A 17,827-nucleotide genomic window follows, 5' to 3' on the forward strand; every position below is an offset into this window, starting at 1 on the left:
CGCTCTGGACGTGAGAGGTTGTACAGCCTGCTGGACGGGTACTCAACGCCCGAGATCAAATCAATGGCGCAATCGTACGGCCGGTGCAGGGGAAGAGTGAGTGCCAGATCTTTGCTGAAAACGTCCGCAAGATCGTGGTACTCCTCAGGCACCACCGTCAGATTGGGGGGGACTTTAACCTCCTCATTAACAGTCAAACCGGGGGGAACCGAGGATCCTAAACACTCCCGGTGGCAGGTTTCCACTGAGCCACAACCCCAGATGGCCTATCAATCCGGGGATTGTGTTTAATCATCCATGGGAAGCCCAAAATCACGCGGGAGGTAGAAGGAGTTACATAGAACTCAATCTCCTCCCGATGATTCCCAGACACAACCAGAGTTACTGGCTGTGTCTTGTGTGTAATTAAGGGAAGAAGGGTGCCATCTAGTGCTCGTACCTTCAATGGTGAAGGGAGCGCCACCAGTGGGAGCCCTACTTCCCTAGCCCATCTGCTGTCTAGCAGATTCCCTTCTGACCCCGTGTCCACCAGTGCTGGGGCTTGAAGGGTTAAATCCCCACTCAGGATTGTAACTGGGAGACGTGCAGATATGCGTGTGTCCCACGTGAATTTCTTGACCCACCCTTAGCCCAGTTTTTTTTTTCTGTAGGTGCTCTTTTGAGCTGCAGAGAAAACACTCCCCGTGGGCCAGCCTCCTCATTCTGTCATCTGATCTCATTTTGGCCCTGCTAGTTTCCTTAGCAACGTCAGCAGGGGGAGCTGTTGCCACACGGAGTGCTGAGGCTGTGAAGCGTGGGGAGGACGCAACCTTTTCGGACCCGGAAGGGAGAGGGACGGCGCGTGCCCGGCCACGTCCTTCGTCTCGCTCCCGACGGCTTTCTTCTAACCGATTGTCTAATCGTATAACCAGGTCGATAAGCCCGTCTAAATCCCGTGGCTCGTCCTTAGCCACCAGATGCTCCTTTAGGACCAGAGACAGTCCGTTTACAAAGGCGGCGCAGAGTGCAACAGTATTCCAGCCGGCTCTCGCAGCCACGATGCGGAAGTCGACTGCATACTCGGCTGCACTCCGACGCCCCTGTCTCATAGACAGCAGCACCGTTGAAGCGGTCTTGCCTCTATGTGGGTGATCGAACACCAGTCTGAACTCCCTCACGAACTCAGTATATATCGTTAGGAGCCGTGATTTCTGCTCCCAAAGCGCCAGAGCCCAGGCGCATGCCTCACCTCGAAGCAAATTAATCACATAAGCCACCCGGCTAGAGTCCAACGCATACATGACGGGGCGCTGTGCAAAGACGAGCGAACACTGCATTAAGAAGTCCGCGCATGTCTCTACACAGCCTCCGTACGGTTCCGGGGGACTTATGTATGCTTCGGGGACGGTGGGGGGGTTCGTTGAACGACCAGTGGAATATCTATATTCGGCACAAGGACAGCAGGAGGAGGAGCTGCAGCCGTGCCCTGTGCACGTGCTTCCACCCGCGCGGTGAGAGCCTCCATCCTGCGATTGAGTATTTTGCTCTGCTCGGTCACTAAGTCGTGAACGTGCAGGTGAAGTGGGGTCATGTTAAATAGTAAATGAACTGCATTTCTATACCACTTTTCCATGTTCAATAGACACTCAAAGCGCTTTACAATGAGGCTTCACATTCCCTCATTTACGAGGTCTGTTAGAAAACTATCCGACCTTTTATTTTTTTTAAAAACTATATGGATTTAAATCATGTGTGCTTGCATCAGCCAAGCTTGAACCTTCGTGCGCATGCGTGAGTTTTTTCACCAGGATGATGCTCCTTCCCTGTTGTGTCAAATGTTTCATTTAATTTCTCTTTAATTTACCCTGTCTTAAGCCATCTTATCAGTTTAATTTTAATTTAACCTTTATTTAACCAGGTTAGTCCCACTGAAATCGAGACCTCTTGCAAGGGAAACCTGGACAATTAAAGTTTTCCAATTCATCTAACCTGCATTTCTTTAAGTTAACTGCGCTGATTATTTTTGACATAAAAGTTTGTCGCAAAATAGTTGTTAAAAAGTAAGTCAGCCATACTAGCATCACAAAATGGGCAATTCACATTTTTGGATTTACAACCCCTGTTAGACTTTGGAGTTGTTTGAGAAAGAGTTTGAGAAACACTTTAATTAGAATATATTCATTTAAAATGTGATATTTTATCAGTCTACTCACAGACCACTAGAGGTTGCTCACAGACTACTATGGTTTGTGGACCACTCTTTTAGAAAGGCTACTTTCTACCATGGCCTCTTCAAACATAGGACCCTCACCTCCCCAAGTGTTTTCCTTTTCCTTTGATTATGCTGTTAGGATATAATTTCACATTGGTTAATTCAGTGGTTTACAAACATTTCCTGCCACCGTACCCCCTTTTTTGGGGGGCTGGAAATAAACAAAACAAACCAACAAACTACAACAGATAAGCAAACAAATGCTTCAGTTACCCCACCTCACCACTTCGATTGGTATAACTTTTTTAAATGATGAAAATAATAGTGTGGGTGCCAAAACCTGAGCTGAATTGTAATTATGTAGATGTACTGAATGAATGAATGAATTTATATGGTGCACACACAGATCCAGAACAACAAAAATCTTAGAAAGAAAGACAATAAGCCAACAATGCACCCGAAAGGGTGTAGGCAGAAGCAAAAGCTTGCAAACGCCTACCCCTTTAACCAAAAATAAAAATTATACATATGTATATAAAATTATACATATACCCATGATAACTAATACAAAGTATAAATTGATCCCTGAACTAAAGTTTCAAAAACACAAACACTGCACACCAATCTGCACATAACCTGTACTTTTTTTTTCTTTTCAACATGGCATACGGTGCAAGAAGCTTCCAAACCATGTCCTCCATAGTTTCATTGATTGTATCACTACATTTAGCCATATGTTGTGGAACGCTGAATGTATTTGTGCATGTGTGTGTGTGTGTGTGTGTGGGTTTTTTTTTTGTTTTTTTTTTTTTTTTTAATGTCTAAAGGTCAGCTTGAAGAGGTCCAGCTCTTGGCTCCCTCTGTGGTCGTCCTGAATAAAGCAGTAAACCTCACAACTCTGTTACGACCCAGCAGTGTGGGAACCGTCACTTATTACTGGTGGTTTGATAACAAAACAGAGGTCAGTCTGAGCTGCTGCTTCTCTATCACCCTGTGTGTTCACAGAACGGGAAGAAAGTATTAACACCTTCTTGCTTTTATGTTTGCTTTATAGCCTGTGGTCACCTTGCACGGAGGTATGTCCTACAGCTTCTCCAAGCAGGGACGTCACACCGTCACTGTGCATGCTGCAGTCGGGAATACTGTCCTGCAGGACCAAGGGACTGTGGATGTTTATGGTGAAATATGTTTGCTTAACTTTGACATTCATCTCATTAGGGAGTTACTTTTATTATTTCAAAGAAAACTAGTGCAAATGGAGCAAACTGCCCTATCTTGATGAGCTATAGTGTAAGGACAAAAGAGCAGAACAGATTCCATTGGTGTGCATTCAGCTTCACTTTGCTATTTAGACAGTGTGTAATCTGACTGCAAAACAAGGCACAGGGTGCAAATGGACAGTTTTTAGTTTCTTAATGAATTATGAATATGTTTCGGGTGTGACATTGATTGGAACATCACATTGTCATAATCTCGAGCACTCCGCACACATATTGTGCAAGAGCCACTGACATGGTGTGCGGCTCACACGTGAAAGTTGAGCGGCACTGGCGCAAGGATTTAGGTGAGAATGCTGTGTGACACTCTCACGATGTTTTTCGACACTGGTGTGGCTAAAATGATGACACGTTTGCGCATAGAGTGCCTAGGATGGATGTGGACTATGGCATTGTTATTATGTGAAAGAGGCTATGATAATTCCCATGACTTTAGGCAGAAAAAGCACTGAAAATAATAATAAACTAGAAGCACTCGGAGAGCGCAAACCTCCGCCAAGGCCATAGGGTCACTGACGTCACATGGAATACCCTTTGGCAAAGAGACTTATTCCACGTCGTTTCACGCATCTACCGTCAGGTTTCAGATTCAGTGGTTAACCCTCTGGGTCCGAGGGCATTTTTTTTTTGACAGTTCACTCGCCTGGCATAAATGCATTATTATTGCTGTTAACAGCTCTCCCTACATCCCACAATCAAGTTTTATGTCTCTTTTTTCAGGACAACCTGTACTTTCAAAATATATATGCTATAGTTGTGTTTTATAAGTGTAATAAAGGTTTACAATCAGAAATAAGAAAGGAAAAAGTAAAGTGGAAAACAATTTTCCACACACAGCAAGCTATAATAAACTAGTAACACATCACTCCTAAAAACAATCTTTGGTGTGTCACGTGAGGTGAATCTGCCCTATGATTGGATTTTGGAAAACAATGTGACGGTGAACCAATTCCGATTGGACACTCACATTGCTCACGTCATCACACAGCTTCTATGAGGAGTACAAAGATGGTGGACAGCGGCTCTAAAGTCAGCAGAGTTAACTTTTCAGCAAAAAAAAAAAAAGTAAGTTTCTGTCTCATATCATTAAAAAATTATAATTTAATAAAACTTGGTCTCAGCCGTCGTATACAACAGCGTCGGCCTCAGAGGGTTAAACCCTTAGATCTTCAGCAAATGTATTTATAAAGAGAAACTGTGTGAACTACACAAGTTTTTTTTTTAATTTTCTAATAAGTTTATTCAATGAGCAGAAACAATTGCTAAATTATTGTTGTGCCGTAATTTAATTTTTGTTCAGCCTTTGTGACCCGTCTTCATGAAGTCAGATGCAAAAATGTTGAAATTGGCCCTATCCTGCAATGATAAAGAATCCTTAAAAAAATTACTGGATCCGGGTCATGTTCCAGATCATTACCAAAATTTAATGACTTCTACGTTATGCCAAGATACACCCCTGGTAAAATTTCATTGAAATCCGTTGAGGATTTTTTTTGAGTAATCCTGCTAACAAAGCAACCAACAAACAAACGGACGCAACTGAAAACATATCCTCCTTGGCGGAGGTAATAATAATTAAATAAACAAGAACAAAAGTGTGAAAAATCACTCACAAACTTACAGAATGATGTCCATGAGCTGCGTCTCTGATGTCCTTGCAGACAGTGTAAATAAAAATAATAAATTCAGATCGCCTCGTCTATGTTCTACACACAAGTCTAGTCCGCTGTCCATGCATGCATGAGTGTCACCGCCGGCCGGCAGCATGAGAGTACAGTCTTCAGAAAATCCAGTTCATACGGCTCCTTTGTGGCCGTAGAGGATGCGGACAGGATGCATCCAGCATGTGTGTACAGCTGGACTGTGTTGTTCACGGGTGAGCCACACATAGAAGGTAGTTCCATTAGACAGCGCAGCTCCTCCGTGGCAGGACAAGACGTGTCAAGCCCGCTCACGCATGTGCACGCTGGTTGTGTGCCAACCAAGGGGCATTAAAATTAAGTTCCACTTCTGTCCTCAGAAAAATAAATTAAAAATAGAGGTAAACAATGAATCTGGTTCTGCAGCTTGTCCATGGCCAGACAAAATACATCCAGCCCACCCACAAACGTGACGGCGGATTGGTGTCAGCTGTCTGCAGAGTCAGGTGGCTGAAGGACTCGTTCAGCCACTTCCAGAAGTGCTGTTCCTCTCAGATCATATAAAAGGAAAAGTGTGTGTCAGTCCCTCACAAGTTGTCCCACATGTAGCACACCTTCTAAGTCACGGAGACTATACAGCGAGGAGTACAAGGCACCCGCCTGATGATTTGGCAATTAAGTTTATAGCGCAAATTTTTTGGTCTGTGAACGGATGCGAACCTTGTGCCAAACTGCACAAATTCCCTCTCAGATGCTGTCTGCAGGCTGAGATACTAGTGAGATACTAGCCTAAGGACCCCTTCACACACAGTGCAAATATGTACAACTCAGGGGGACTCGCGTCGGAACAGCTCGTATGAGCGAACCCCGAAACATCGCGCCGACGGGCAGGTGTGCATGATGCCGCTGCGACGGTTCGTGCACATGGGAACACAGCACCAGCAGCTGCGCAATATGGTTACACATCGTGCAGTTGCTGTGAAGAAAAAATAAATAAAAAACAAAACAAGACACGCTGTGACGGTTTTGTGCACACAGGAACACAGCAGCTTTTCACAGCAAAATAAAAATTACATGCCACCCACAATACTCGAACCTGCACTTTCCAAAGCTAGGATTGCCAGTCAGAAACTTTACCTCTGAGCTACCATTGCTGTCCTGTGAGATGTGCAGGAAACTGCCTGATATCAGGAAGGACATGGGCGTATTTAAAAAAATAAATAAATAAAACCACACACCATATAAAAACACCACATTTTACTGAATCCCTCTTACCAAGTGGACAATACAAATATGATCCATCTGTTCCTCTGTAGATGACCCATGGTCACAGATGTACAGTCATGAAATGACATGAATGGACGGTGCGCCACAGGACTGACAGCGTCATGTGGAACAGAGCTCACATGGGTGATGTGACAGTCAGATCGCCCACTGTGTGTTATGATCTGACAGTCCATTTCAACCTGGGGGTAGCCTGTCAATGTGCATGCGCTCACTCGCTGCAGCCCGTCACCACCGTGATATGTTTTTATTTACGTCCACATGAGGACAGCAAGCAGACGCATGCACGTCACAGTGGACAGTTGTTAGTTCATGTCCATCCAAATACAGTATGTGTTGTCCACCCATGACATCCAGATCCACAGAACGTGTCACTGTGTCTGTTTGCAAAGCCACACTCGTGGGGCACTTAGACAAATTTCACTGCCAGCTCGACAGTGATTGTCTGCAGACTGTTGGCGTGTTAATAGTGCAAATGGCTACACATTTTCTAAGTGCCATGCGACCGGTGTTAGATGTTCGTGTGTGTCGGCTGGAATTTCACCCACACCTGCCGTGAGAGGGTTCAATGGGCTCTCACAACGCACACTCTGTCTTTCAGCCCCTGGTGTGCGCAAATAGTTGTAGCAACAGGTGTACGAGGCATTAGAGGCAGCTACAAATTTACATGTTTTTCATATGATTCCTGCTTCATGCACACTCACAAATGTGTGAAGGGGCCTTAAGATGCTGCGTGTGGACATCAGCCAGTCTTGGTGAGGAAGCTACTTCTGTGATCACGGAGTTGGACAGAAAGCCGACAAGTGGCCAGTTTTAAGAGGACAGCTGGGACGTGGACCAGCTCCCAGCTCTTTGACTAAGTGCCAAGCGCAACCGGGAGCCCCAGTGTCGGTGATATCAGGCTTCCTGAGGAGCGCTGTTTTTCTGTGGACAAAAGACAGCGCCACACAGTGAAACAACTCCCCGTGACTCAGGAGTGAAATCAGAGATGCAACTTTCACAGTATCTAATCATTATTATTCATTGTTATTGAGATGTATGCGATATTTTGTTTTTGTTTTGTTTTTTTATCTAAATACACAGCGGGATACAAAGAAACATATGTTGATCACAAAATACAAGAATTTGATTTGAAAGCCAAATTCAAGCCATATTACATTTGCAGACTGGAGTGTACTGGAGTAAGTCATGAAGTGGACACTGGTGGAGTGACCTTCAGACAGATAATAGTCAGCACCCGAGGTTACATCACTTCTATGGCTAAAAATACCTCTGAATCTGTTATGCATTTTTCAGACACTGTATGATGAATTTTATTTATTTTTATCAGCTACATCAGGACTCGCACAAGTTAGAGATGAAAGTAATGATTCATAAAATGATAGTGTTGACTGAAGTGAGAAATGCCCTTTAAAGATGTGTATTTATTCAAATTGTTACATTTATGTTGTTTAAAGGTTTTGTTTTCAGTTTAGCTTGATAAATGACGGAGAGGAATCTGAGTGCTCCGTAGCTCATGAACCTGCTGTTGTACAATTGAATCCTGCATCATAGCAGAAAACATCTTTGATCAGATTTTCTATGATGCATTCGCTTTCTGGTGCCTCCTGATACCAGTACACCAACACCTCCATGGGCACCAATATGAGCGCAAATGCTCTTTGTATGTAAGCAATGTGGGCATAGACAGCTGTGTATTTTGGAAACGACAATGACACCATGGTGTGCAGTACCCTGTATATTACTTTGTGTCAGGTGTAAGATAGGGTCTTTCTGATTTGATTCCTGAGTTAGAAGATCATATATTTATACTTACTTCTCCATAAGAAACAATGCTTTAAATCTTTTAGTTTGTTTTTGAGCTGAATCTGAATTCTGAAGGGGGCTCATGAAATTTAACCACAGGTGGCGCAAGGGTTGAACTTGAAGGGGCAGAAGCCTCCCATTAAATTATTTCAGTAGCACCACCATAGTCCCACCAGAAAATATGATTAAATCCTGTGTTTTTAAACTGAGTTTCTCATTGTGAAAATGCTGTGACTAATCCAGGCCTACAGCGCCCCCAGTTTCCGTGGCACCCATGAGGTATTGTTGACCCACAGTTGGGTTAGAGGTGAACGGCTTCTATCCCAACTGTGGTATTTGTTAATAGCTGTGTAGTTTTACAGTTGTTCTGTTTGAACATTTTCCATATGTGCATTTGTAATTGCTGTGAATTTGAAGTGGCTGTTTTGAAATTGATTTGTATCTTTGATTCAGATTATTTCCTGTCACACACATTGGGTTTTTCTTCGAATCTGGATGAGTTGAACCCCGGTGTGTCTGAGTGGAGGGAGGACATTTGTAGAGTGGTGAAGACCTCCATAGTGCAGGTCAGTTCTTCTCCCGCCATCTGATGTTGTGACTACAAAAGCACTCCGGAGAGCACTGAACCACGCCTTTGATAGCACTCATTGGCCACATGAACTAATTAATATGCAAATTATTTGATGGTTGTTACGGTAATCCTTCCCAATGCTTCCTTTGTGCCAAACTTGTTCAATTAAGGTCCAAGAGGGTGCAGGGTTTTAATTCTTGGCAGTCTCATCAGCAGGTGATTTCACCAATGAGCTCCTCCCTTGTGCTCGCTGTGGCGTACCGACAGCAGGTGGTGTCTGTGGTTGCAATAAAACACCTGCACCATTTTGGCCCCTTGTGGAACCAGTTTGAGACCACTGTCCTGCTTGGACTGCCAAAGCACTGAGGTTGGTTGTCAGGAGCCAAGTGGGTGTGTTAATATAGGGCCAAATACTGTGAGGAGGACAAAGGACATATGAAGGATTCGGATGCAAAACCTAGTAACTCCATTAAGGAATGGAAAGGTTGGTTCAAATTTTTGAACATTTTGCACACTTACTGTTACCTAAGCAGTCAAGTGCATAACAATTTGCCATTTTGGAGTTACTGGGTTTGCATCTGAACCCTTCATATACATAATTAATCAAATGTATAGCACGTAGTCAAATATATAATATTGTGCAAAATAGTAATAAGCTAAGAATATGATTATTCCAGTTACTTTTCAGGGCCTTATTGACAAAAGATATTTTTTTGTGTTTAAATGTCCTCAAACACCACAGCAGTTGCTTTGCCTTCATGAATATACAATTTTGGGTTTTGTCCACCCGAGTGCACAAAACTGTGGGAGGGAACTTGCAAACAGGTGAAGTTTGCACATGCAACACAATTTATCAAGGTTAAAAGGATCAAAGATCAAGGATAAAGGATTCTGTACTGTTATTCTAACCATATAAAACATGTTCTTGGTTGTCATAAAGATCATATTCATTAAAAAATTGAATAAATACCTAATAGATAGGACACAAACATAATATAAACAGTTAAGTAATAAAATTATACAGCGTGAACAGTGTCAGCATCACAACCAAGAGTATTGCAGTAGTCCCCAACTGGTAGAAATTTTAATAAATATGACAAAAGAAAGACCTACTAAAATGACCAGGGCCCCAATAAAACCATGTAAGACAGCGATATAAAAGATAATATAAAGTCTTATACAAGCTACACAATTGAAAGTAAACACACATACACACATACATATATAATATATATATATATATATATATATATATATATATATATATATATATATATATATATATATATATATATATATGTATATGTATATATATATATGTATATATATGTATATGTATATATATATGTATGTGTGTGTGTATATATATATATGTATGTATGTGTGTGTATATATATATATGTATGTATGTGTGTGTGTGTATGCAGCCCAGTCTCATGTTTTTTTTTTTTTTTGTGCTTTGAGTGTCCTCAAGTGGAGGAGTTTAAGTATCTCGGGGTCTTTTCATGAGTGAGGGATGGATGGAGCGTGAGACCGATAGACGGATCGGTGCAGCGTCTGCAGTGATGTGGTCACTGTATCGGACCGTCGTGGTGAAGAGAGAGCTGAGCAGGGGGGCAAAGCTCTCGATTTACCGATCGATCTACGTTCCAATCCTCACCTATGATCATGAGATTTGGCTCATGACCGAAAGAACGAGATCGCCAGTACAAGCGGCCGAGATGAGTTTCCTCCGCAGGGTGGCTGGGCGCTCCCTTAGAGATAGGGTGAGGAGCTCGGAGTCGAGCCGCTGCTCCTCCACGTCGAAAGGAGGAGCTGGGGGAGGTGTGTGTGGATCGGGAGGTCTGGGCGGCTTTGCTTGAGCTACTGCCCCCGCGACCCGACTCCGGATAAAGCGGAAGAAAATGGATGGATGGATGGATGGATGAATAGATTTTTGTGCTCCCTGGACGAAATGAGTCAAATTTTTGTGACAGCGCTTTTTTTTAACTCACTATTACGAACCCTACTCCCACCCCCAACCCTAACCATAACCACCCCAACCCCCCGACGCTTCACTTTTAATTTCGTGCAGCCATCACAGAATGAATAACAATGAATTTGTGCTGCCGTGACGAAAATGAGGCACTTTTCGTCACAATATCACGAAGCAATAGATTAATGTATATTTCGTGCTGCTGAAGCATGACTTGCCGTGAGACCAGGTTGGTGTGTGTGTGTGTGTGTATATATATATATATATATATATATATATATATATATATATATATATATATATATATATATATATATATATATATATATATATATATAATTGTGTATATATAAATACAAATAATGGATGGTAAGGAGTCCAACATAGAGAAATATTGGATGAAGAAAAGTTATATTGGATGTGGCATAGCTCCAATCCAATATTTCTCTATGTTGGATGACTTGCCATCCATCAACTGTTATGTTCTCCACCCCCCTCCCAAATTAAGCCGCACCTCAGCATAAAATTTTCGTAACAACTTTGCAAGCCCTTACCTGTCAAGTTCTGTCGAGTGACAGTTTGTTGATTCATCTCCAATTGCTGTGATCGACGATTTTGATTTAATGAATGCTTCTAAAACATCAGTAGCGTGCTTGTCTACCTTCTTAGTGTTTTTGGCATCCTTGGAGTTAAATATTTCCACCAGTTCCTCCTTTGTGAACTCAACAAACCTCACTGGCAGACGATTTTCTGCTGTTGTTGACATGTTTGTTGCCATTTTTTCAAATAGCATCTGTCAGCTAGTTCCTGATCTTCGTATGCTGCGCTCTAATTGGCTAGCTGTTGGCAGTAAGCTCTAACACTATTGATCAGTGAGAACCGATCCAATATAACTTTTGGTCCTAGCCTTTTTGGGTCCTTTTGGATCCACCATAACTTTCTGGCACCAAGCATGCCAAAATACAGGTAAATGACGGACAGAAATGCTAATCTGTGATTGGCTGATTCAATTTCATTTTGCTGTTGTGGCCTATAGTAAGTCCCTTTGGCTGCTCCCTTGTTTGCACTCGGGGTTGCCACAGCAAATCCAAGGTGGATCTGCATGTTGAATTGGCACAGGTTTTACGCCGGATGCCCTTCCTGACGCAACTCCACATTACATGGAGAAAGTGGCCTATAATACATGCAAAACCCTAATTTATATGTCACTTTACTGCCTACACCAGTTGTGCACTTACTCTTAGTAAATCACCTGAAAACGGTCTCCACCTCAATGTGCAAAAGCTTTGATTGCCCACCCAGTTTAGCACTCGTTATCTGGGATTTTAGCAAATCAGGCCTTCAGTGTTTAAAAATCCTGATAAAAAGCTGTGATGGTGACATCTAGTGGACAGTGATAACTTTCCTCCCTAATTTCTGGCTACGCCCCTGATGCTGTCAAATAAAATGAGCATAACACCAACTGACAGCAAAAGACCATCTTTGACAGTTGTCTCCGAAGGACTGAATGCTGTAGCCTTGAGAACCTCCACCTCCATTAAACAGAGCTCAGCTGTGGTTAAACATGTCTGTTTAACAAAAAACAAAACAGAAGCAGCAGGTTATGTAAAAGACCTGGTTCCTGAGCTCTATATATATTGTAAGTAGCCCTCAGTATGAAACATTCACTTTGACCTCCCGTCCTCCTGTCCTGTCAGATATCACCATGGTTTCCACCAGAAAACTGACAGGGAGCCTGTGGTTACAACACAAATGCACTAAAAGCTCTGGCCTTTACTGAACACTGCCAGCTTGTACATGTTCCAGCTGATCTGCTATTGTATTCTGACAGTGAGCCTCACTTAAGCAAATGACATATAAAACAGAAAGAAGACGCTAATTAGCATTTAACATATTCGGTTCTGTGAGGATCATACATGGAATATCACACCGGATTCCTTTGTGATGTTTTGTTCTTAATTAAAGGTCACGGGAATCAGTGAGGAGCAGCTTCTGGTGTCAGTGCTTCCAGGTTTGCCAACTACGGCAGAGCTTTTCATTGTGCCTGAGAAGAAGACAAGAGGCGGAGGTTTGGATGAAAAGTGGGCTCACCTAAATCAGGTACAAACTCTTTTTTTTTTTTCCACTACAGCTTTGTGTAATCCTTCAAACCCTAAAATGCAGAATGGTGATCTTTGAACTCAATTGTCTTTTGATAACATCTCTGGAGAACACGTCCTGGATCTCAAACATTATTGAGCATTCAGTCCAAGCGCTATATTGTCTTGAGAACATATTTCACATTACTTAGACATCTCCTTAACTAGAAGGTTCCCCCTGCTCTAATTTATTGCAGAGCACAAACACTTTTCTTTTTTCTTGTTTTTCATTGAGAGCACAGATCCCACGATCCAAAAATCAAGTTGTGCTTTTTAAATTACTTCTTTTGCACTTTGGTTATTGTTATTCATTAGTAAACAAATCTGTTTTGACGGCAGATGCAAAAGTGAGTTGCACACTGGGCACAAATCGATTTGGAACGTCCCTGAGCGTAAACTGCTTTCTAAGCAGAAGATCACAACATAAAACCAGGTGCTGGCTACCAGGGATGTCGGTAACATGTTTAGTAATGCGTTACTCAGTACTGTATTACTCTAATCTGGCCGCTTTTTTCAGTAATGAGTAATCTAACGTGTTAATCTTTCCAAATCACTAATCAGATTAAAGTTACTTATCCAAGTCACTGTGCGTTACTATTATTTTTGTATTTTTATACAGTAAAAAAGTGCCCGACTGGTTGATCACAGAGATAGTTTGGGTCGATCACAGCATTAAAACTGGCCCGTGGGCAGAGCAGCTCCTAGTTGAAAAAACAGTTGTCATCTCTCAAAGCATGGTGGTGGCAGCACACGTGCACTGAGCTTTACAAAGATGTTTTTACGTTTTTTTTTTTCCTTTTAAATCTGACCCCTGACCCATTAACAACAAATACTAATGCCTTTTCCCCACCCAAATGCACCTAACGTCTCTTTCTGAGGACAACATGACATAAAAAATGTCAATAAAACTTTCTTACCTGTCAGTCAGGTTGTGCTTTCTCCATAAAGACTCGTTTTTCATCCTAAAGATGACGATCCAGTGGTGAATCCAGATGGAAAGGGGGGTGGGAGGAGGGACACGGCCCCCACAACACCCCAAGATTAAAGGTCCACTTTTGAAGATTTTTTTCATACTACTACTTACAATAATGATAATAATAATAATTTGAACAACTAAAATATTTAGAAAGAATTTAAATGTTACATTTATAAACAATGTAGATTAGAAATTGTAAGTTTTACTATAACAGTGCTGTCAACATTTAAATATGAGGTCAAGAAAGGCTGTCTTTATTTATATTTTTATAAAACAAGTATTTATGTTCATTGAACATAAATACTTGTTCATTGAACATAAATACGGAGGGCAATCACCTTAGTATTTCTTCTGTTTTTTGTGTTGATTAATGCTGGCAAATTATACAGTATTTTTTGTCTTTCTGATGCCTGATTCTGTTTTTTCTCTGTTTAAGGTGCAGCTCCATCCAGAGATGGGAGTTGTATTCGTGTTGGCGATCCTCCTGTCCTGTGCGCCAATAGCATTTCTTGTATATTCGTCCGTGAATTGTTCTGTAATTTCTGTTTGTAGCATGGCCCAAGCAGAGGGTCACCCCTTTGAGTCTGGTCTGCTTGAGGTTTCTTCCTCAGAGGGAGTTTTTCCTTACCACTGCTGCTCTGGGGGTTGGTAAGGTTAGACCTTACCTGTGTGAAGCGCCTTGAGGCAACTCTGTTGTGATTTCGCGCTGTATAAAGGAAAATAAATTGAAATTGAATTGAAGTCAAGAAAGACTGACTTTATTTCCTGTTTTACAAAAAAAATTTTTTTCAGGAAATAGAATTTTAAGTTCATCTTAAAATGTCAGCACATACATTGTTTACTTGACATTACTGTTAAACATGCACTTCCAATAAAGTGAGTATTGGCAAAACTGGTTATCATTTTTATGTTGAGGTGGCAGGGGTGTTGTTGTTGGCAGCTGCTGAAAGTAACTTGTAATCTAACGGTTACTTTTACAATTGAGTAGTCAGTAAAGGGTTAGATTACAAGTTACTTTCAGCAGCTGTTAAGTTACATTTTCAAGGTTTAATCAGAAATTGGATTACTTTTTCAAAGTAACTGTGGCAACACTGCTGGCCACAAAGGGGATTGTTTTACAGTGTTCATTGGGCATGGGCGTGTTATCCAAACAAAATATCAACCAATCAGAGTGGTGCCTGTCCATCCTTTTAAACAGGTGTGTTGCTGCGTTCAGAACCCTCAGAAGCTCGGAAAGATCTGACAAAAAATCTCTACTTCGGGAAAAAGTGCGTTCATGAGATTACCTCTGAGACCAATGTGGATCAACTATTTACTCTATCACAGAAGAGCTAGGCTAACTGTCAGGTTTGACCCCGCCTAGACATACCAGAAAGAACTCAGAGAGTTGAGATGTCTTTAGTGAGCTTTGCAAAGGAGAGTCATAGCAGAGGCTGGCAGCCTCGTGCAGTTCTCTAACTGTGACATCCTCGCGAGGCCCTTTTATTGTGTAAAGAAAACAAAGATAAGAGTGGCTACATGAGTCCAACATGTGCTATTAGTCATGTGCAGATACGTTTGCAAACAACTGAATCATTCCAATCTTAGGTACAGAGTGACAACTGAATCATTCCAATCTTAGGTACAGAGTGAGCAATTTTGCTGAAGCTTGCTAAATGTCAAACTGTAAACAGGCTGACTTGGCTGTGCTATCTATCTGGGAATATCTGAGAGAAACGGCTTGCAGAATTTAAAAGAGCAGATGTAATAATAAGATAATAAATGAATCCTGTTTGTACAGTACATTTTATCTAACACTAACTTTAACTGCTAACTCAACTAACTGTACATAGCATGTGAAAGTGAATGCTATATATATATATATATATATATATATATATATATATATATATATATATATATATATATATATATATATATATATATATATATAATCAGTAATGCCTTGTTAAAAATTTATTTTAAAGATGAATTTTCAATATTAGTAACATTGATGTTTCACTAGCGTAAACAAAGCTGCCATTGCTGTGATGTGAACTTGGATATCTCGGGTTGCTCCATTTCCTTATGAGTGTCTGAACAAAAATTGCAGCCGACTGAGATTTCAAGGCATTTTTCTCCGAGCTAGACGTCAGAATCTCCACTATTCCGTGTGTTTTGAATGTAGCGTGTCAGGCATTAGGCTATCGCGAGGGCAGACACAAACTAAAGGATTTACTGAATTAATAGATTAGCGCCAACCTGCCACAGCCCAAAGCAACAGCAGCCTCCAAAGATCCCTGAAGTGAAGAAGTAATGCAAGGTTTTGTATTATTATATGAGTGGCAGAGGTGGTAGAAGCAAATTTCACCTGTGTGGCTGAAAAGGAAGTGGTGCAAATGAGTGATGCTGGCTGTCAAAAGGAGAGGCCAATGACATTTCCCTCCTGTGAAACTGTTAAATTCTGTCTGTTTAATGATAGTGTTTTTGTTTTTTTTTTGGCGGATGGGTGGGCAAGGGAGGGAGGGTGGTGCTGGGTTAATTTGATAATAACATTTACTTATTACACATTGTTCATAACAAAAAGGATACAACATCCAATTGATCTCATCCAATTATATTTTATTTATTATATGTGGTATTGCTACATTGATATATTATTTTATGATAGTAATATGTGAAATAGAATGCATGCATGTATGTATTAAAACTATATGTGTGTGTGTGTGTGTGTGTGTGTGTGTGTGTGTGTGTGTGTGTGTGTGTGTGTGTGTGTGTGTGTGTGTGTGTGTGTGTGTGTGTGCATATAAAATCTGCATGCAGGCGTGTGTGTGAATGAAGCTGAGGCTTCATTATAAAGCGCTTTGAGTGTCTTGATGAGATGGGAAAGTGCTATGGGAATGCAGACCACACAAATGGGGCTGGAAACAAATGAAAACAAAAACATCTGCTTGGTGGTGCTGCGTATGAGTTGTCATTGTTGTAAATTAATGTATTCATACATTTGAGGCAGGACTCAGACAGTCTGCTGTGTTCCATCACAGTGTCCCAATAAGGTTAACTTTGACAAAAAGAAAGATGGACATGCTGCTCAGTGCAATGGATTACACAAATTAAGCTCATTTATGTCTGTGTAAATGCATCTTCTTACTGCAGTGAAATAAATGTCAAACACCAGCTGCCTGGAAGATACAATATACCAAAGCCACTGGGGCTCAGAAAACACTTAGCAGTGAAATGTTCATTTTTTTTCTTTGTTGTAATTAAATCTTCTGTGACCCTTGAAAGTGAAAACACAAAGAAGTGTGGTCCCATTGCTGATTTCAAGCAATATAGTCAAACTCCAGAGTGTGACCTTTCTCACTTCTCTGCAGATTTTGTATTCTTAATGGTATTGTAATGCATTCGTCATGCGATGTGAGCACTAATTTTGCTTTACATTTTTAATATTTTCTGTAATTGCTCTCATTACATTGCAGAACACTGAGCTTTTGCAAATTAGATTTAGTCTTTTCTTTGCTCCAATGCTCTGATTATCTATCTTTCTTTCTTTCTTTGTTATAGTTTGTTCCATGCATAGCACAAACCAGAGTTCAGGTCATCAAAACTCTTCTCTCTGCTGGGCAAAACAGTCCATTCCAAATACAAAAGTAAATACTCCCACCAGACACTGACAGTTGCTTTCAACTTCAACTTAATGGAGAAAAACAAACAAACAAACAAAAAAAACACTAAGCTCACAACAAAAAGCCACCAATGTGGGATCTTAAAATTGTTTCAATGAAATATATCTTTGTGTCATTAGTGTTTACTTTCAATTACAACAGGAAGAATATTTGTTTATTGAATGCACAACAGTGTATCTACACAAATACGTCATTGATATCCAGCAGGAAATACTTCAGTTTGTTAGCGCTTTTTTCTATTTACAATGTTACCACAAAGACGTACGGGACAAGAAAAAATGAAAGATTTTAATCCTGCCATTGG

At 41.2% G+C, this 17,827-nt stretch overlaps 1 protein-coding gene across 1 annotated transcript in view; it reads left to right on the top strand.

The window, feature by feature from the left end:
• LOC117523372 (VPS10 domain-containing receptor SorCS1-like) overlaps window positions 1-17,827 on the top strand; it is a 129,202-nt gene that overhangs the window by 88,617 nt on the left and 22,758 nt on the right. Inside the window, exons 20-23 of the mRNA XM_034184871.1 lie at window positions 3,019-3,152; window positions 3,246-3,369; window positions 8,652-8,764; window positions 12,710-12,844. Coding sequence (XP_034040762.1) covers window positions 3,019-3,152; window positions 3,246-3,369; window positions 8,652-8,764; window positions 12,710-12,844 — 506 coding nt within the window. The remainder of the gene's footprint in view (window positions 1-3,018; window positions 3,153-3,245; window positions 3,370-8,651; window positions 8,765-12,709; window positions 12,845-17,827) is intronic.

The sequence above is a fragment of the Thalassophryne amazonica genome, chromosome 13 (genome assembly GCF_902500255.1).
Source record: "Thalassophryne amazonica chromosome 13, fThaAma1.1, whole genome shotgun sequence".
Lineage (NCBI taxonomy): Eukaryota > Metazoa > Chordata > Actinopteri > Batrachoidiformes > Batrachoididae > Thalassophryne > Thalassophryne amazonica.